We start from the raw sequence: 21,723 nt of genomic DNA, 5'->3' as shown, positions 1-21,723 counted from the left end.
TGCCTGGCTTTCTCAGGGGCTCCTTCCACAAGCTCTTTGCACAATGAGAAGTGAAGCATCATGAAATGTGACGTATTACTATTAAATTCCTTGCAGAGGATTTTAACTACATTAATGCAAGATCAGTCGAAGAAAAAGCAAGTTGCTTAGGCTCCAATACAGACAGGTACATAACTTGTATCTTTTATGTACTAGCTGCTCCAAAAATAAAGGCGAAAGCTATTTTTAGACATTATAGGTAAACCAACAGGCATGCTCAGCATATTTTCATGCTAAAAAAAATCTACTTGGGAAAAAAAGATCCGCTGGACCCACTAATGCTTCTAAAGATTACACTGTCCTTTGTTTTGTAAATCCTGCAGTGGCATTTAGTCAAAAGCAATAAAATCCAATCTTAGATCCCCCAAAGAAAACAAAATATTATTGATGATGTGAAATTCTCTTTTAATTAAGTGAACCTGACACTTCTCTCTTCCGAACTAAGAGCTAGTCAGTCAGAAGGGCTCTACACGTACCAAGGGGCACAGCGGGTGTGTGGTAGGTTGTTGCTGAACTTTAAAAGTCAACATGTTGACATGTAGCTACCAAGATGGCCCAACAAGTCCACGTCTAAGACTCTATTCTACAGAAACACTAACAAGGATATATAAATATGAACGTAAGAACAGCAGCATTCTTATGATAAAAAAAAAAAGAAAATAACACAGCCATTCAGAGAGGATGAACAAAATAAATTACACTGGTGGCAGTTCAAATCCACCAGCCGCTCCTTGGAAACCCTACCGGGTAATTCCACTCTGTCCTGTGCGGTCACTATGAGGTGAAATCAATTCGACAGCAATGATTTTTTTACCTTCATATGGTAGAATTTTACATAACCATTAAAAGAATGAAGAGCCTTGTGGGGAGAAAGCAGCCCTGTTTGTGCAAGTGGTTAAGCGCTCTGCTGCTAACTGAAAGGCTGGCAGTTCAAACCCATCCAGAGGCTCCACAGAAGAAGGACCTGGCGATCTGCTTCTGTAAAGATTACAACCTAGAAAACCCTATGGGGCAGCTCTACTCTGTCACACGGGGTCACTGTGAGTTGAAATTGACAAAATGGCGCCCAACAACAACATGTGGGCAGAAATGGAAATCCGTCCCTCATGGGTCAAAATAGTGAAAAGTGGAAAAACACCCATAGCATAATGCGATTTTGTGAAACAAAACTATAGGCCTATATTTATGTACTTTTTAAAGATACTCACCACACCCTCCACATGGTTTTCTCTGGGGAGTGGGATTTTATTTTCTACACTTCTGTTTAATTTTTATTTTTGCAATGAGAATGTTACTTTTGTAATTTAAAATATATATACATATTTTTTAAAGGACCGCCTGTGTCCTTGAGGGTAGCACAAACAGAGAGGTTTGAGGTAATCCAAGCTAGAGACAATAGGGGGAGGTCCTTGAACAGGAGGCTCTCAGTTGGGGCCCAAACTCGAGGGCACTGGAACCCTAGGCTGGAAGGGACCGTGGTGGTGACCTTATCTAATGCCCTTCCCACCACAGCCCCGCAGGAGCCTCCATATGTTGAGCCCCTACTTTCTGCTCAGTGGATCCTCGCTTGTAAATAACATCACTGCCTTCCTTTACAGATGAGGCTCCTACAGCTCAGAGACGTTAAGCAACCTGCCCAAAGCCACACAGCCAGGGACTATTACCCAGTTCTAGATGACACTAAAGCTCTCACTATACAAAGTAGCAATATGCCTATAGCCATCCCCTCCCTGAATGTGAAAGAATCTAAACAGGGACCAAAGGAGAGGAAAAAATAAATAAGTAAAGTTAAGGGAGGAGAAGAAAATGATCCAAGAGCTCAGAAGTATTTGAAGGGTTGGTGGTCACAGGAAAGGACTTCAAAATCCAGGCAACGGAACAGACAAGGTTCTAAACCAGCCAGGAACCAACGAAAACCCTCCAGCTCCCCAGGCCATCTCCCCGACTCAAGGGAAATCTGGCAGCCACCTAAGGACCCACAACAAAGCTGATAGGAAAAAGTCGGAGGAGATGGTTTATCAGGACCCTGGAAAATAAAAAAGATGGGCCAGGCCCCTCTCGGGGCTAAATGGCTGGCAGGCAGCGAGAAGCCATGAGCAAGGTAAGAAAAGCCCAGGCCTCCGCTCTGGCCCAGATTCCCAGAACTAAGAAAGTGGTCTAGACAGGAAGTGATTAAGGCATGAATGAAGAATTTCCCCAAAGGTCAGGTCAGGGAAAGGACAGAGCTGGCACACAGCTGGAGGCAGGGCAGAGTGGGCAAAGTACCAGTGGAGTGCAGGTGGTGCCCTTCCACCTCACCAGCATCTTGCTAGCCTTGACCCAGTAAGAGCACAGCAGCCCACGGTAGGGTAATGCCATCTCTGTGGCCCGTTTACCTGCTGCCTTCCACCACAAGCCTTGTCTTCCCTACTTTTGCTCTAAGGACACATCTGGCTTCCCAAGGGGTCAAGGGCTGAGGGATCACTTGGTTAGGGAATCCTTGTAACTTGGAGGGTCACTTCTTCCAAGTGGCTCCTAACCAAACTTCCTCCCTGGAATCTGGCCTAAGGTCAGGGTTTGCAGAAAAGACCTTGGTGCCTTAGTTAATAGTAAACTCAATTAGTCAGTATATAAATTGAGGGTGTGTCTGTCTTGTGCCCCTTCATATCCCCAGAGCCTAGCACAGGGCCTAACTACACTGTACAAGCTCAGTAACTACTGCCTGAATGTACAAATGAGGTTGCTCCAAAATGCAGTTTGATCTCAGGGCGCATTAATGGCATTCGTGGCTTCTGGGAGGGAGAGCAATGAGGACTCTTCATGGTGTGGGACTGGATCACTTCACAGACACTAGCAAACTTGACCGTTCCCAGAGAAGAGATGGGACAAGAAACCAAGGGGCAACATTCCAGGAATAAAGATTTTTTGTTTAGGGTAAAGAAGAACTTTCTACGATTTAGCCCTCTCCAGCAATAAAACCAGCTGCCTGGAGTTGCTGCCCCTGCAGATTCTAGAACTGGCTGGAAAACCACTGGCTGGGAATGTTCTTGCTGTTGTGTGCCATCGAATTGATTCGACTCAAAGCAACCCTATACGACAGAGTAGAAGTGCCCCAAAGGGTTTCTTAGGCTGTAATCTTTATAGGAGCAGATCACCAGGTCTTTTCTCCCACAGAGCCGCTGGTGGGTTCGAACCACCAACCTTTCAGTGAGCAGCTGAGCGCTTAACCATTGCACCACCAGGGCTCCTTCTGGGTATGTTAGAAGGAGGCAATTAGAATAGATGGCTTCTGAGGGACTAATCAACACTGAGAGTCTATGAACATATCCAGTCCCTTCTTGAATTCATGTATATTTTTGGCCTGAGTAACATGAGAGGGTACCAACATCTACATATTTGGTTCCTATTATTCTTCAAGAAAAAGAAATGTATTTATTTAATCTGTCTTCAAATTACTTCCCTCAATTTTTAAAGGGATGACTCTTAGTTGTAAGGCTCCAAAGATCCACTATGCAAAGATTTTTTGGACAGATTGGAATTGTAGAGTAACCGGGTTATGGCTTCAGCTTGTGTCTGTGTTTTTAAACAAACATGCCGGAGGCAGCATGGGATAATGGAAGGTACCACTGAGTCAAGAGAGGTCCGTGTAGTAATCCTGATTCCATCCCTTGAGACCCTCAGGTCCTAGTGAATCCCACTAGAGCCTCAAGTTCCTCATCTATAGAACGGGGACAACCAAGCCTATCTCCTGGAGGTGCTGCAAGAGCCAAGAGTATGTAAACTGCGTGCACGGTGAAGATAAACAGCAGCTGCTGAACACTTGCAGACTTAATGGTTACTGGATAGATAAAAGAACAAAATTAGACATATATAGATTTCAGCGTGATGTCCATTTCTAACTGCCATTTTTATGAATCTTGTGAATTTATAGCCACATCTTACTGACTCTTGGCCACCTGACTTAGCTCCATCACAAACCTTATTCACCAACCCATTGCTGTCGAGTCAATTCTGACTCATAGCGACTCTGTAGAACAGAGTAGCACTTCAAACATAGCTCCAAATGACTTCTTGTTCCTAAAACTCGAATCACCTTCAACAGATGATGTTTTACTTCCATGGAGGCAATTCAGAAAATATGCCAAGGTTCTTAAGAAAGTTCCCAAAGAGGAGGTCCAGGATATAGTGAGCAATCCCAGTGTGGTAGAAATACTCATGCAGTCTTCCCAGGGAGCTTTCTCAAAACAATGTTAATTGGGAATACAAGAGTTCTGGTCTACTTCTTTAAAAAAAAAACAAAACCAGCCTCATGCTTTAGTTATAATCATACAAGCACAAAGGCAGAAAAGGCCCTTAGAGATTAGCCAACCTCAGATCTTACACTTGCTGCCTCAAATATACACATACCCACTGTTTAGACAGGAAGACTGAGGAAGAAGGGGAAAATCATGAGTGAGCCAGCAGCAGAGCTGGAACTGGCTATAGGCTTCCTGCCTCCAAGTTTCCTGATCTACCACTACCCCAAGCTGCCAGATCTGAGTCAGGGCCTGATCTGCAGCAAACCCCCTACCCTCACCCCCAGGACCCCCAGGTAGCTCAGCCAGATCCTTTAGCCTTAAATTCATGCAACTGACCTGGAACCTGGCCAGCTCTGGGGATTGTGCGAGTACATGAAGCTCCCCTAGTTAGACATAAGCAAGGGCCAGCTCCCAGAAAGAATGACATGCCCCTCCCTCCACTACCCTGTCAGCAGAGCTAGAGCCCAGGAGAAATCATAGACTGACCCCTCAGAAGAGGATCTGGCATTTGGATTACAGACCCAGAAAACCTGGGTAACTAATACCCCTCTAAAAATTCTCTTTGATTAAGTTTTAATCTTCTCACCCACAAAGTTACTCATCACAGCTGGGGTGAACTGGCATTTCTTGGAGGAACTGGGGAGAAACAATGGGATATCTTTAGGGGCTAGGAAAACTTTCTAATCATCAAAGATGGACTAAATAGCTCTGAGAGGTGGTGAGTTCCCTATCACTAGACGCATACAAAAAAACCTGGATGGCCATTTGGTAGGGAGAGGGTAGGGGGTGGAGCTGGAAGACCTTTCAGGTCTCATCTACCCTGAGATTGTATAATTCTAAGACCATCACGAAGAGAGAAAAGTTAGGGGCCTATAGGATGCCCAATGGACCCACCAAGAAACTCCACTTGGGAAATGCCCCTGTGAGTCTTACCTCGGCAGCCTTGTTCCTCCCCTCGTACAGCAGCAGCTCCTCTGACAACAGGAGGGTCCGGGCAGGGTTACAGAGATCTAAGGGCTGAAAACAAAGTAAGGCTGGAGCTGAGTGGGCAGTTCAAAGAGGTCTGGTGGAAACAGTACGGGGAGGGAGGAGGCAGCTTTCCAACCAGCCAAAGAGAGCCCTCTCCACAGAGAGAAGCCCACCAGCCCCTCCTCCCCACCCCCTTCTACCCACCCCCCAGAAGCCACAGGCCCCCTCACGCACAACACCCAAGATGGAAACAGAAAGACAGACCCTCTTGTTCTGTGCGGAACTGCTGCTGCCACCTTCCCCACCAACCCTTGTTCTGAGAGCTGTGCTCTCTGGCAGGAAGTCCAACCACATGTTTAGGCCCTCTGCACTCCCCCACCCCCTCCCCCAGGCTCCTGGGCCCTCCCAGCCCCCACACTCTCCGCCGTGCTCAAGCCTCACATAAAAGTTTCTGCTATCAGGCCCATGTTCTCAGGGATGCCTCCTGCCCAGCCTGCGACCCACACTCACGCAAGGAGATTCAGTCACTTGAACCCCTTCAAGTCCAGGCCAGTCCCTGCTCTGCATCCATACCAGGCTTGCTCTAACAGTTCCCCAGGGACCAATTCTCACCCAAATCTCTTACCATACCCCATCATTCTGCTTCAGACACCCTGAGGAGCTCCCCTCATGCCCACTCTGTCCAGCCCAGAGAAACTTCTCTGATCCCTGGATTATCCCCACGAATGTAGATTCATAAGGTGCCTTCTGAGTGCTTGACACCAAGCAAGGTGTCTGAAGAAAGATAATGAAACAAATATCAACTACACACAACAACCTGGACGAATCTTACAAATAATGTGAAGCAAAAGAAGCAAGACCCAAAAGAAAACGAACAGTGAGGTTTCATTAAACACCATCCAAAAAGAGGCCAAACAAAACAGGTTATTTAAGGAAGCATACATGGATGGCAAAACTAAAGAAAAGCAGGGAAATGGTTATCATAAAGTCAGGCCAGTGAATATACCTGGTCAGGAGGGACAGCATTAGGGTCAGGAGGAGCTCTCTGAAGGCTTCTGGGGTGGTGGCAATAGTCTATTCCTTTATCTCAGAGGATAAAAAAAAATCAAACCAAACCCATTGCCATCAAGCCAATTTCAACTCATAGCAATCCAATAGGACAGAGTAGAACTGCCCCATCAGGTCTCCAAGGAGCGGCAGCTGGCAGATTCAAATTGCTGACCTTTTGCTTAGCCGTCGAGCTCTTAACCACTGTGTCACCAGGGCTCTGTCTCAGAGGAGAGTCACTTCATAATTATTTGTTAAATGGTACATCTAAAGGGTTATGCTGTTTTGGGTTTACATAGTTCACAATTCAAGTTTTAATAACTTTTTTAAAAACTAATTTTAATTTTTTATAAAAATTTAAAGATGACAATGAAGGATTAACTCCCATTAATGCCAAGACTTTTGTGTTAACATCCTAAGAAAGAGACGAGACCTACTGAAAGTCAAGGGCCTACAGATCTGCCTGGGGAGGGGAGCGTCGCCCACTGGAGATAAGGCCACATTCTAACAAAGTGTGAGTTCGCTGGACATCGGTTGTATAGTATGGTGAACATAATAAAGTCACTGAACTGTGCATGTAAAAATGGTTGAAAAGGTAAAGGCTTTGTTGTATATATTTTACCACAATAAGATTTAAAAAAATTTTTTTTTAAGATCGGAAGACAATAGCAACAACAAAAAAGATCCCCTTGGACAGTGACAGTCCCCGAAAAGGGTGCCAGGGAGCCTAAAGAAGGAATGCTCCATAATAAATGAGTCCCGCGGGGCCGAGTCCCCTCTGTGCTGCTAGTGAGTGGATAAACTAATAGTGTCTTTCTGGAAAGTGATTTGTCAATATGTATAAAGAGCCTTTAAAATGTTTAGGATCCATGGCCCAGTCATTTCAGTTATAGGAAGCTCTCCCGAGGAAAATAATCAGAGGCAACTCATTAAAAAGGATTTTCATCACAGACTTATTATCAATAGCAAAAGAAGTAGGCGTAACGCAAGTAACTGCACAGAGAACTGATTAAATAAATCTGGTCCAAACCAAACCACTGCCGTCGAGTCGATTCCAACACATAGTAACCCTATAGGATGGAGTAGAACTGCCCCACAGTTTCCAAGGAGTAGCTGGTGGATTTGAACTGCTGACCTTTTGGTTAGCAGCCATAGCTCCTTACCACTGCACCACCAGGACTCAGAATAAATATCGTACATCCATATAATAGAAGAGTGTACAACCACTACAAAGCCCAGGCTCAAAGAATATTTAATGATATGGGAAATGTTCCTGCTATCATTTTTGTTCAAAAAGAAAAGACAAATAAGATATAAAATGTGCAGTAAAATCTGTTTCATGTTCACATTGGTTGTATCTGGGTGGTGGAATAAATAAGGGTTATATTTTGGGAGAAGGAGAAGTAGATGGGAGGAAGGGAAGAAAAAGTAGATGGGAAGAAGGGAAGAAGAAAGAAGTAGGAGAAGAAGGAAGATCTAAAAGAATCTCAGGCTACCGGCTAATACCGGCCAGACATGTTTGCTAACACCAAGGAGACCGGACAAGATCCTGAGACCTCAAGGCTCTCCCTCCATCATCTCCAACCAACAAACCACTGGAGGAGCAAGGGAGCGGGTGCCTCAGCAATAGGGCCTGTGACATTACAACGAGCCATAGACGGTTACTCAACAAGGAGTAGGAAGTTGTAGTGTGCCTGCCCTGTGCCCAGAGGAAGGAGTGGGGAGGAGGCGACCCTCTTGTTGCTGGCCTCCCGTGCCCCCATTTCCTGTTCCCCCTTCTAGAAGCTTCTGGTCCCTCAGTATAAGCCCCAGAATTCCAAAGCATCTAAAGATATTTATCTTTCCAAAAAGGGGGCCCTCAGTCCTGGGGCATAGGCTCCTCCTCTCTCTCAGCTCCTCCTGAGGTAACCCTTGGGACCAGCCACCAGCTCACCTGAACAAAGACCGGGAACACCAGGACCTTGGGGGCCAGGGTGACATAGGTGCCATAGCTTGAGTGCGGGGTGTGCGGCCTCATGACTGTGCAGTTCTGGTAGTTCCCATGGCCCTTCATGGTCTGCACCGTCTTCATCAACCGAGACTTCTTCCCCAGGCCCGTGTGGGACTTCCCTTTACTTGGACTTCCTGATTCTGTGGAACAGAGATGGGAGCTGTAAAACACTTCCATCAGCTCTGTAAAGGCATCCTGGCTATGGAAACAGGGAACATAGGTGCATTCAATCAACAACCGTTTCCTAGCATCTACTATGTGCCAGGTCTTGTGTAAGGTGCTAAGAATATACAGAGGCTTCAGATGAGTTTCGGGCCTCAAGGGATTCACTCACACTCTAGTGAGAGATACTGACAAGTAAAAAAGCCACTCCAGGGCTAGGGCACAGCTGGGAGCCACCAAGTATGACTTAAGGCAGCAGTGCCCATCTAGTGGCCCAGAGCCCTTATCAGAGCTATCAGTTTGACCTCACACTTTTAAAAAATCAGGAAATCTCTCGTATTTGAAAAATCAGAAGATTTTGCCTACTGGGCCCATAGTCCCACATGGAGCAGTGGAGCAGAGCAGCGACTGTCTCATGCAGCAGGTGAAGTGCTCTCCCCCTTGTCCCCATCCCCACTACTCTCAGCCCAGCCAGCCCAGCCCAGGCCCCATGGACAAAGGGATTGGAGATCCACGTTCTGCAGCGTTAACAGAAACAGTAGGCTTTCCCAGGACAAATCAGAGTCTATCCTCGAGCAGCGGCAGGCTCTGGAGCAGCCTAGCTCACTTAGGTCAGTCTAGGACAAGGAATGGGCACGTGCTGCTCCAGAACTGTGCTCAAATGTCCCTACCCGCTCACTAGCTTGGTGACCTGGAGTGACTCACGTCACCGCTCCGAGTCTTGGTTTCCTCAATTGTAATAATAGTATCAAGCTCCCTGGGTTGCTTGAGATTAAATGCGATGCTCTAAATTAAGCCCTTAGAACAGTGCCTGTTGTTAGTTGCTGTCGAGTTGATTTCAACTCATGGCGAACCCATGTGTTGCAGAGTAGAACCACTCCATAGAGTGGTCAAGGCTGTAAACTTTCAGAAGCAGATCACCAGGCCTGTCTTCAAAGGTACCTCTAGGTGGATTTGAACCACGAAACTTTTGGCTTAGTAGTCGAGTGCTTAACTGTTTGTGCCACGCAGGGAATTCATGAACAGTGCCTGGAACCTGGTAAGTATGCAATAAAAGTTAGCTGTTACGTTATTGTTGTTCCTGTTTTTGTGATTCCTCCACTTGGAAAAGCGAGTTAATCGGGTGTCCCAATGGACTCTAGGAATCCTAGGCCTCACTCCAACCAGGAGGTACTCCTGGATTGGCTACCAACTCACAAATTATTCTAATAAAAAAATAATAGAGAAAAGAAGAGAGAGAGAGAAACACGACCACCCCCAGAAAAGAGAGAACTCCTGCTGTGATGGCAAGAGGACCCTCTTCAAGGGGACACATCTGTACACCCTCACACTGACCAGGGGTGGTACACGTGTCTTTACCATGTCCCATTAAACTGAGGAGGGCAAAATACAGGGCAGCTAAAAAGTCAGGGATTCTTGGAGGCAAACAGGTAGGAGGGTGTCGGGCTCCAGGCACACCTGGGCCCCTCCAAGGGATTCCTGCTGCCAGCTGGGCAACTGGCCTGGCCCTCCCTGACCTGGATGCCCAACCCATGTCCTGGGGCCCCTGCCTGCTTCCGCCACCCCTATCCCTGGCAGCCAGGGAGGCTGCTTCAAGTGAACAGGTGACCTGACCCCAGCCACTTCTCGGGGAAGCTCCCCACCAACGCGAGGCTACCGCTTCAGAGGAAAAACTCAGCTCAGAAGGTTTCACATTCGCCTCCTCAGCACATCCGTGCCCCTTCTCACCAAGCAGAGTGAGAAAAACAAGTTGACTCCCCCCCAATACACAAGTGACCACTGATCACAGTCGCGCCTTGGGGCAGCACTCAAACCATAATGACTTAAACCACTTCCTGCCTCCTTGGTGAGTCGCTCAGAGAGGAGTGGGAGGAGAATGAGCCCAGGATGGTGCAGGAGGGCAGATGCAAAGAAGAAGTTACTCAGCTCCAAATCCCATCTGGCCATGGACCCCAGCCCCAGAGCAGTCTGTGCTGCCCCAGTCCTAGCCCCTTCACTGAAAGACCCAGGTAGGTTCTCAAGATCTGCAGTAGATTTAGCAGGACCAGAGACCTGAATGAATTTGAGCATTGACTTCCCCCAGAGACCTGCCGTGTACCCCTACACAGGTTCTTCCCCTCTCTGAGCCAGAGTTTTTTCCACTGCCAAGTGCAAATGATATGGATTGCTGCCCTGCCTGCCCCAGGGCCAGTGGAGGCTCACACAAAGACCTGATGGGGAAGGGTTTTGTGAATTGTGTCACTGTGAGTGCATGAGGAGTTATTACAAACTCCAGCCACTGAATAATCGGTGGTGGCAGGATAGACAGGGCTACTGGACCTTAAACCATACTATGAATGGGGCCACAAGGTCAGCCTGGAACTAGACTGTCTAATTTAACATGGCCAAGCCTAGCACAGAGAAGAAAAATCACACATGACTCACGTGCAAGGAGGGAAGGCAAAGCAGACCAAAATTAAAGAGGTGTACTGTTTGACATCCCAATTAATTGGCCTAATAACATGTTCAGTGCCTCTGTTTTACCTCCTAGTTTGATGCATGTGTAGTGCCTGAAGTCTTAAAAGCTTGCAAGCAGCCATCTAAGACACAATAATTGGTCTCTATTCGCCTAGGACAACAGAGGAAGGAGGAGGATATGGAATGTGTGGCTAATTGCCTCCATGAACTGCCTCCTTTGTCATGAGACCAGAAGAACTGGATTGTGCCCAGATACCGTTACTGAACATTTTGATCAGAGATTCCATAGAAGAATCCTGACCAAAAGGGGGAAATGCGGAAGAGAATTTCAAATTCTCGTAGACTCCAGACTTTCTGGAGACTTCAAGCCTGGATGAATCCCTGAGACTATAGCCCTGAGATAATCTTTAAACCTTAAACAAAAAATATCCCTTTAAGTCTTCTTGAAACCAAACAATAAAAATAGCTTAGCTTAATTAGTAAAAAAACATCTGCCTTGAGTATTATGCTCTTTTAAGAACCATCCATATGGGATTAAAGTGACAACAACAACTCAAAAGATTAGATAGGAACCTAAGGTGGCAGTAAGTTTATGTTAATGGGGGAGGAACAACTCAGAAAAGGACGGTGAGAATGGTTATACAACTTGAAGAATGTAATCAATGTTACTAAACAGTACGTGTAGAAAATGAACTGGTGTATGTTTTGCTGTGTATATTCTCAAAAACAACAAAATAAAATTAAAAAAAAAAAAAAGAGTAGCGTTTGTAGATGCCAAAATTGGGACCCTGTGCTCCTCAGTCTCAGACTGACTAAAAGAATCCATTTCTTCTCTTCTCTGCCCAGATTCAGAGGGCTGGCATAGAATCTTGGGCATAGAGAGTCATAACCTGACAAATACCTCTAACTTCAGGCAGGAAAGTTCTGCTTACCCCCATTTTACAGATAAGGCAACTGAGGCCTGGAGTGGTTGGGTTACTTGCCAAGGTCATTTGGGCAGTAAATAGTACAAGGTGGGATCGACCCATCTCCACACATCCTGGACAAAGTGTGGCAAATGGGCATGGCTCTCCAAAACTGATTTTCAAGGTATCTGTTTTAAAAACAGTCCAGGTTACAACCCAGCTACTGAGCTCTGTGAAGATAAACTCGTCATTTCCCACCTATTACCCCTTACTACCTCTCGTCCAAACCCCCAGGTCACCCCTTTTTTCTCAAACACCCGCTTCACTGACCAAACACAGTCATCACACAGCTTTGCTCACGACTTCCAAGGACAGCCTCGGCAGGCATCCTTCCCTGGCAGTGGTAAATCTGAGGACCAGCTGCCTTTACAGGGCAGGGACAATGCTAAAGACGGTAGTGGCCCCAGTGAACATGCCAACCATCAGCAGGCAGGTAGCCCCAGACCCCAGAAGGGCACCAGACCCTATTCAACTCAGGAGGGCTCGACCCTCCCTCCTGAAAGGGAGCCAGGCAGCCCAGCCAGAGAAGGGGCATCGAGATACTGTCAGCCCTCGTGTATTTAGGAGAAACTTTGCATCCTAAATGCCACTCCTTCTCTGATCCCCAAGACTGAAAGCCTGGAAGACTTGATCCTGGTAAAGAGTAAAGATGTCCTTAGATACCAAAATTTTTTATTATTAGTATGAAGAATAAGCAAAGTAGAGTCAAGATATGATGCATTCAAAAAGTTACCACTGTTACTAAAACCATCATCATTTCCTTACTTGCCCTTTCCCCATGGCTTAGATGGCCATGCTATGCTCTTCTTGGTTCAGTAAGTCTTGTACTCTCAGGAATCAAAACATGAATACAGGTTAGGAGGACACCAGGGAGACACAGAGGCATCTCTCAGGCCAAGAGAGATTCAATCCCAGAGCACTGAGCCTGTGTCCAATCGCTCACTGCAGGTGACACAGCCTCCAGCTGGAGGGACAGAAATGTGCTTTCTGACTCCACGGCCAGTCTTCAAACCCGTGGAGGCAATCAGAGTCATTCTGTTTCAGTCAGTCACTCAGCCAAGTCACAGTAGACAGGCTACTACTTACAACCATTATCCTGCATCAGGCACTAGACACCCAGAAATGAGCCAGGCCCCGGCTCTGCCCTTAATGAAGTCACTATTTAGCAGTGGCATCTCCACTCTAACCTAATGTGCTGACTAAAAACTTTTTTTTTAAACTCATAGTTGAATTATTATCTGATTTCTCCCCAGAAGGAACACAGATTCATTTCCAAGAGATCAGGCCCAACTTCGCAAATGCCTCAGATTAGAAATGAAGAGGATGCCTTCTATCATGACCCCGAACCTGATGGGAGCCCTCTTCATCCAAAATAGCACAGGCACTCTCCCAAGTACTCACTATAAGCAGCAGCATCTTCATACTACTGATGGGAAGAGATGGCAAGGAAGCAAGTCTGGGAGTGGCTGGGTCAAGGCCACCATCAAAGGAGGTCAAAGGGCATTCTGAACGCACCAGAGGAAGGGCTCACACACACCTAAAGTGAGCGTCATGGCACCAGCAAGGCTAGTTTCAACCTTCCAGATACCATCTGGACTGCTGAGTCAGAGGTCTCCAACAGGCACATAAACCATTGCCGTTGATTCGATTCTGACTCATAGCAACCCTATAGGACAGAGTAGAAGTGCCCTACAGGGTTCCCAAGGAGGGGCCAGTGGATTCGAACTGCTGACCTTTTGGTTAGCAGCCAAGTTCTTAACCACTGTGCCACCAAGGCTCCAAGCAGGCACATAGAGGATTTAAAAGAATGGCCACCAGCTCCAGCATCAAGACTGACATCTCATGCTTCCTGGAAGAAGGAATTGCTTTTGAGCCCAGCTTCTACCCTTGGCTGGGATTTGAAAGATAAAGGAGAAGAGTCAGTTGCAACAGCAGAGATATCTGCGTACTTTAAAGACAATCACCCTCTGTGGAACATCTCACAGTAGACAGGCTACTACTCACAACCATTATCTAACCTAGTCCTCCTAATAACTCTCTGAGGCAGGAATTATTGGCCCCATTTTGCAGATAAAGAAACTGAAGCTAAGCAAGTGGATGTGACTTGCTCAAAATTATATAGCTAGAACTCAAACTTGAGACTTTCCAGCTTCAAATGCTATGCCTCCCTCCTGGGCAGCCCAGACACATTCCCTATAGCACTAAACATATACTGATTGCCCAGTAAAACTGGATGAATCTCAACTGAATGAATGACTCTTGAAGACCTTGTCTCTTAGACTGCTCCAGGAAGATTACCTCTCTTCCTTCTTAGCTCTGGCTCTAAGGGAAAAAAGACACTGGTTGGGTGAGTGGTTGAGTGAGGATGAAAAAATACCAAGAGGACAGAATCTGTGTCAATATGCTAGAAGAACCTGACTGTGTTGGAAAGGCCTCTGAAATCAGAGGAGGAGACTGGGCCAGATGCCCAGCTGGTCCCCACCATTTGTCAGGGACTCAGAGAGCACAGCAGCAGAGGACAGGCTCACCTTCGGGGATGGTGTCCTCCTGGTACACGGGCCTCAGCAGCTGCAACGAAAAGACACGAGAACCATCTCAGCCCCAGGAATGGGGCAGGACAGACAAACAGACTGCTGGACACCAGGCCAAGAAAGGGCTGGGGGATAGGGAGTGGAGTGGTTGAGGGCACAAGGGAAAAACAGCAATCCAGCTAACCAGCTGAGGGAAGGAGCTTGAAGAGAACACAGAATCCCAGGATGTTCAGCTTGAAAGAGGCTTGAGCTGCCATCAAGACTAACCCCTTGGCCAATTCCCCAACCTCCTTTACAGCAGCTGTTCCCAAAGTGCACTCCATGGAACATTGGTACTGTGGGACAATAACAACCAGGCCATAAAGAGTGCCACTGTCAGGGAAGGTTGAGAAATACTGGATATGTCTTTACTGAGAGCCTCAGAGCCTTAAATAGGCTACTGTGCATTGGGAATCTCCCAAGAGAGGAAGAGAATATAGAATATTTCTCAAATCTATTTTGACCTCAGAACACTTTATCCCAAGTATCTCACAGGACTCATGTTTTGGGAAACAACATCATCCCTACGTGCAATCATCCAGTGTCTGCTTTCATACCTCCCATAACAGGGAGCTCACTGCCTTGCAAGGCAGCCCATTCCACTGCAGAAAAGTGAGCTTTGTGAAAGCTCTTTCTTCAGTCTAGTTGTAATTTTCCACCCTGGGACATCCCCCAGTGATCCTGGATCTGTTCCCTGAGGCCACCTCGACCCATCTGTTCTATTTGCCCAGGACAGCCCTGCAGAAGCCAGAGCTAATACACACCCCGCCTGGGTTTCCTCACCTCCTGGCTTAACACCCCAACCTCTTACAGGCTCCTCTGAACACAATTTTGAGCCTTCAGGTCTTCCTGGGCTTGCACAGGGACCTAATACCCCTCATCTTCCCTGAGCCAGCTGTCCATACCTGGCTCCCAGGGTTCAGCGGGGCCAGGATGATGTAGTTGGGGTCAGTGGGGGCAGTGGCACGAGACAGGGCAGGCAGGGTATGCTGGCTCCCATGCTTGGCCACCTCGGTGTAGCGCTCCCAGCCACCAAGCAGCAGCCCATCCGAGCTGTCACACACCAAGTGGCAGCTGTGGCGTTGCTCGGGCCGGGCCTGGGCCCCGTGCGTGCAGTTCTTCTCCCGCTTGTTGGGGGGTGACTGGAGGTCATGTGTTGATTTGCAGGAGGCCCGCCGCAGCACCCCGCCATCTGGTCCCGGCTTGACCTGGGGGACCATGCGCCACACGAGCAGAATGATCTCGCCGGGGCAGCTCCTGGAGGTTGGGGGGGAGGGGCACACAGAGAAGTTGAGTCTGGGGGAGGCCAAAGTCAGCCAGGGTGGGGGCCTGCAAGGGCAGAGAAAAAGAGTAGGGGAGAGGGAAGCAGAGGCAGGGGAGATGCTCCCAATGTCACTGCAGGAAGGGATAGAAGATGCCAGCTAAAGCAAAGACAGCCAAAGGATCTTAGGTCAACTCTAATCAACTGACGGTGGCTGAGAAGGACCTTGAGGCCAAGGCCCGGATGATGTACCAGGAGAAATTGCCATACTCAACTAACGATGTCTGCCATGGGCAAAATATAAGCAAGTAGGGGCAAGCAAACCACCCATGCGCGACCCCTCATCTAGTCATTCTAGAGGTCAACCCAAAAATGGGACCACCTGGGCTTCACTATCCCCCGAAAAAAACAAGACTTGTTGCCATCGAATTGATTCTGACTCATGGTGACCCCATGTGTTACAGAATAGAACTGCTCCATAGAGCTTTCTTGGCTGTAATAACTTTATGGAAGGATAGCCAGGCTTTTCTTCCACAGTGCTGCTGGGTAAGTTCAAACCACCAACTTTTAGGTTAGTGGACAACCACAAGCCATTTGCACCACCCAGGAACTCAGGGCATCAAAATTTAGGGAACTCAAAGATCTTAAAAAATAATTATTTAATGTTTAAATTGTGCCACTTAAAAATTGGCAACATCTACACATCCTTTTTTTTTTTTTTTTACATATCCTTCAGCCTAGCTCTTAAAAAAAAAAAAAAAGCTCTTAGGTAGCACAAATGATTAGCCAAACTAGAAAGTGACCCCTGAGCCATGTCATGAACACAGGATCTACTTGAGAGCTTCCACCCTGTTTGCTCTGGGAGCCAAAACTGCTCTAAGTCTGAACCTCCCATCTTCAGGCCAAGAAGCTTATTCCCTGGGGAGCAAAGCTCACAGCTGGACAGAGGAGGGAAAGGCAAGAGCAGGGCAGGGTGGGGTGCCCCGGGCTGGGTGGGAAGGTGTGTCATCAGCCTAAGGCCCAAGCCCACCCACTGCCCTGTCACCGGATCTCATGTGCCAGCTCCACGCATTTCCAGTGCTCCACAGGCCTCTGGTTCAGTTGCAGCACTGTGTCCAGCTGCTGCAGCCCTGCCTGCTCTGCCGGGCCCCCTGCCAGGACAAAGAAAAGCCACTCAGGGGCTCCTGAAGCCCGAGACCCCCTACAAGACTTGAGTCCTTTGCCTCCATGGTAACCTCAGGCAAGGACTGCCCTTCTCATCTCTTCATCTGTGAAGTGAGGGGCTGGACCTGGTGGCTCTCAGGGCCTTTGCCCTCACCACCTCCCGGCTGCCTCGCCCTAGGGCTGGCTCACCTCTCTGCTGCCCACCCTCCACTCAAGCCCCTTCCCCCTCTCCCGGGGGCCTCCTCACCACGAAGAGCCCTTCCTTGTTGCCAGGCTCACATACCTCATTCATTCCTTGAGCACTAACCTCATGCCCCGGGGCCCATGTAGGCTCTGGGGATACCCAGATACTAAGCCCTGTCTTCTGCCCTTAAGATGCCCACTCTGTGATTAAGAGAAGTCTTTTATTTCTGAAAAGTAGGGAGGAATAACTATTTTAAGTGCTAATCTGGCTTGGAATAGAATAAAAGACCAATTCCAAACAGGGTTCATAAAAAACTCTCATTTTCCCATGCAGTCATTACTGAAAATATAGGTTTAGTTCCTGTTCAAAATGACTGGGAGCCAAAATATAAAAACTTATTTTCATTTTGATAAAAAGAGAGTGGGTATATTTTCATAAACCTCAGTTTTGTCTGTGGTCATTTAAAAATATTATTCTTTTCATTTTGAAAAACCAGGACACTGCTCCAGTTTGGGGACCCCTGTTCAGTTCTAACCTCTGTTTGCAAAGCCCAGGTGTATGACGGGTAAGGGGGGCTGGGCATCACCCAAGTCACTCACTTACCTGAATCCACAGCCTGGACTCGGACTGGAGAGTCGCAGCAGATGGTGAAGCCAAAGCCGTCCTTCCCCCTTGGGATGGTAATCTAGGACACAGCCCTGTCCAGTTATTTCCAGAAGCCACAAGGCCATGGCACTGCCTCTGCGCCTCCAAGATTGGGAGCCCACAGGCCCCATCCTGGAGCCGCCCTCCTCTCTGAGGAACTAGAGCCAAGAAGTAAGCCAGCTGGCCTTTTGGTGTCCCTATCTCAGCCCAGGCATCTTGAGAACTGGAGTGTGAGCCAAGTAGGAATGTGAGAGCTCAGGAGAGAGCCCCAGGCCAATGTGGGGAGGGCCTGGTACAGAACCTTGAGAAGGTAAAGCTCACCTTCCTCAGTCCTGGCAAACATGCAGTCCAGCCCTGTCCAAAGGGGCCCACTGGACCTGCCCATCTCCACCTTGCCTATGACCCACTGACTGCTTCAGTCCATTCCTGCCTCCCCAGAGGTTCACAGAGCATCAGCCCAGTGCTGACCCTGTGCTGAGGGCTGGAGCCCATAGACAAAGCAGATCTAGTTGCTGTCCTCTCAGAACACAAGGCTGGAAGACAGAGACACACATTCACAATCTCAGGCCAAGGGTCAGGGAAAGAGTGCTGGGTTCTCCAGGCAGTCCATTTCTAGTGTCACAGGCATTCGGTAAGGGCTTTCAAGGCTTCCAGGCGAGGGGCACAGATAGGCCTCCGCTAAACCTGACCTAAGTCACTGACCTACTGTGCCTGTTCAGGCCCATGTGCACAGCAGGTTCACAACCTCTACTTTCAGAAGTCCCATGGAAGGGCCCTGCCATCTGGATGTTCTTTTCAATGCAGTACATTTATGGAGACTCTACTACATGTCAGGTTTGCTGAGGTACAGAGGCATGAAGCCTTGATCTCTGACTCCTAGAGGGGCACGAGCATACACAGACCTCTCCACAGCAAGCGCTAGAATACAGTGTGAGGACTGTCTTGGGAATACAGACAAAAGTGTTTTGACTTTAGGTTCAATAGAATTCTGATCAAAAGGGGAAAAAATGTGAAACAGAACTACAAATGCTCATGAAATCTAAAATCTCTGGGGACACCCAGAGATTGAGACTGGAAGACTTCCGAAACAATTGCCCTGAGAAAATCTTTAAACCTTAAGCCAAAAATATCTCCTGAAGTCATCTTTAAACCAAAAAGTAGTTTGGCTTAATTAGAAAAGAATGCATACCTTGAGCATTGTATTCTTTTAGAGAATTACCTATATGAGATCAAACTGACAACAGCAACTTGAAAGGTTTTATAAGACGCTCAGGAGGCAGTGAATTCGTGCTGACTATGGTGAAACAATTTGGAAAAGGATATTGAGAAAAGGCAACACGATTTGAAGAAGGTAACCAATGTTACATGGAGAAAGTAAGGTAACCAAAACCAATTGTACTTGTAGAAATTGAATTGATACATGTTTTGCTATGTATACCTTCACCAAAAATTAAATAAAATACTTATTTAATTAAGTAAAATAAAAACTTTTTATTTTAAGAGCTTTGACTTTGGGCTCCACACTTAGTGCACAGTAGGGACTCGGCAAGGCTAAGTGAATGAGGCCGGTCAGCAGGGTCCCATCAGCAGAAGGAAACTGTCAAGGTACAGTGGGGTCTGCTGGCTCAGGTCAGTCCAGTCTTGCTGCACACTCCCCTCCTCTGCAGCTGCCCCCTATTAGGCTTTGGGTGGGGGTACAGAAGCCCAGCCCCTGCCCAGCCAAAGAGCAATTCAAGGTCACTGGGAACATTTGGATGAGAGCTGAAGAATTAAGGGCAGGAAAAGTCAGAAAAGGGGTTCTAAGAGACCCCCTAGAAGAACTGGGACTTGGAGAGGGCCTGATGAGGCATCGGGGAGGGTGTCCCAGGCAGGTTGAGGAAGAAGCCAGCTCAGCAGTCCTGGAGAAGGTCAAGGGCAGGCCTTGTCGGGAGACTTGTGTCTCCTCCCTTAAGGGTTGTTCCTTCAGGGCTGGGTGCCTGGCACTCACCTGCAGGCTGTCCCAAAGGTTAGGCATGAGGAAGGGGAGGGAGAGGGGGCCCAGGGTGACCAAGGCTCTTGGAAGCTGCCAGGGCTCCTGAGGCTCTGCTTCCCACCAGCCCTGGGCCTAAATTCAAAGCAAGTTTGTAAAACAGGAAATCTGACAGACAAGGGGAAGGGGGAGGGGGCAGGAAAATACCCCGTTCCCATAAGAATTCTGGGAAAACACGCAGCTAAGACAGGAAGAGAAAAAAAAATGGAAAGAAAGAAAGAAAAACAAACCTTGGAGTGAGTGCGGAAAGCTGGAGGAGAGGACGGACTACTAGTTGTCAGGCCCAGCCCAAGGCCAAGGGGAAGATGTCAGAAGCCTGGTCCACTCCGTGGGACAAGCTGGGAATTTTTATGGGGCCACGCAACCCACCTCTCGACCCAAGCAGAAGCTAGAATTCCAAAGCCTTTCTAGCACTCCCCAAGTCCTAACCCACCAAGAGACCACAGCCCTTCCTGCCTGGGGTGTTGGCTCTGGAAAACAGATCCCAGCACACCAGGGCTCAGTGCTAAAACTTTGGGCACCAGCCCCAGAGTTGACTCTCGAGAGAAGCAGTGTGCTCCAGCAAAAGAGCCTCCCCTGCCCACACCCTGGCCCCCTCATCCAGGTGGGACTGTGGACTGGAGTCCCCTCCCCATTCCTGAGCACCAACCTCAGAAGAGCCAACCCAAACAGCAGTCCAACCCAGGTGGGGGTGGGAGGAGGGAAGAGGAGAGGGTGTCAGGGAGCAAGTTCATCTGGCTCTGTGAGGGAGCGTGATTCGGTGAAGGAAGCAAAATTACGCTCCATCCATTGTGAGCAACGGCCACATTAGCTGGATTCTGTCCAAGGTTCCTGATGGTCACTTTAGCCCTGAGAGGAATGCAGGGCTAGTTTTAGAATGCCCATTTTACAGAGAAGGAAACCGAAGCCAGAAGGGAAAAAGTGGCAGGCCCCAGGTCTGAGCCCTCCGGTTCAGGAGATGAGGGGAGCAGCCCTGCCCCTGTCTGAGACTTCACTGCTCCTGACAGAGGCTGCCCTTCCTGGGGGTGGTTCTTGCAGGAACTGTCACTGCTCCCAGGTCTCACTGTGCCAGCACCTCATTTCTGCTCTCCTACCTGGTCTCTGATCCTCTGTCATGCTTAGATTTCAACCCCGACTGCCACCATTTATTGATTTACCTAGATGTACATACATGTACATACCAGACACTGTGCCAGTTACTTCATACACATCAGCTCATTGACTCTCACAGCATCTTCACTGGATATTATCCCTATTTTCCTGACAAGGAAATTGAAGATCAGACAGGTAAAGTGACTTGTTCAAGAGTCACAGCTAAGGAGGAGCAGAGCTAGATTTGAGCCCAGGTCTGACAAAAAGCTGGTGCTCGCCACACTGCACACTGCACTGGTTTCTAACCCAGGATCTGTCTTGAGCTTTGGGTCCCCAAATCCCCAGGTCCAGATCGCACTCACACCTGGTCCCAATCTGACACCCAATCATGCCCTGGTCTTTTGGCCCAGAGTCCCAGGGTGACCAGGGACTTCTAGACTGCTCATTTAGTGTTCTCTCTGCCTCACTACTCTGCCCAGTTGCTGATGTCCCAGGGGCTGCTCTGGACTGGAGCGGGGGGGTGGGGGGGAAGGGAGGGAGAGCAGAGAGCACAGTGGGGTGGCAAGGCAGGACCTGAGAGCTGTGGAAGGCTGGGGGAAGAACACTGGGGCCCCATAGCAGGTGGGTGCTTGGGGGCAGGGGGCCCCTCTGGTCATCTCTCTGGGACCTAAGCACTGCATGTGGGAAGGAGTCAGTGACCCAGATTACCATCTGGTCGCTAAAACATGCAGAAAGATTTTTCTGTATTTTAAAAATCAGGACCGTTTCTGAGATTCCTTCCAGCTTAGACATTCCCAAAACTGGACATCTCTTGCCTTCACCCTCCCTGACTCCATCCCTTTTTCATAAGAAAAAAAAATGCTCCATCACAG

At 48.2% G+C, this 21,723-nt stretch overlaps 1 protein-coding gene across 5 annotated transcripts in view; it reads right to left on the bottom strand.

Annotated features, from left to right (window-relative positions):
• The window catches only part of RGS3 (regulator of G protein signaling 3), a 139,562-nt gene that overhangs the window by 75,505 nt on the left and 42,334 nt on the right, over positions 1–21,723 (bottom strand). For 4 of the 5 annotated variants that reach the window (XM_049895057.1, XM_049895059.1, XM_049895067.1 and 1 more), the window contains 6 exons: positions 17,689–17,770; positions 16,783–16,888; positions 15,382–15,733; positions 14,435–14,474; positions 8,266–8,462; positions 5,250–5,333 (listed from right to left, as the gene is read on the bottom strand). In XM_049895057.1, coding sequence (XP_049751014.1) covers positions 5,250–5,333; positions 8,266–8,462; positions 14,435–14,474; positions 15,382–15,733; positions 16,783–16,888; positions 17,689–17,770 — 861 coding nt within the window. Of the gene's footprint in view, positions 1–5,249; positions 5,334–5,549; positions 5,611–8,265; positions 8,463–14,434; positions 14,475–15,381; positions 15,734–16,782; positions 16,889–17,688; positions 17,771–21,723 lie in introns of those variants that run through there. The other variant, XM_049895066.1, reaches the window with a different exon arrangement.

Source organism: Elephas maximus, chromosome 9, assembly GCF_024166365.1.
Source record: "Elephas maximus indicus isolate mEleMax1 chromosome 9, mEleMax1 primary haplotype, whole genome shotgun sequence".
NCBI classification, from domain to species: Eukaryota; Metazoa; Chordata; class Mammalia; order Proboscidea; family Elephantidae; genus Elephas; species Elephas maximus.
This window is presented reverse-complemented; position numbering and strand designations above follow the sequence as displayed.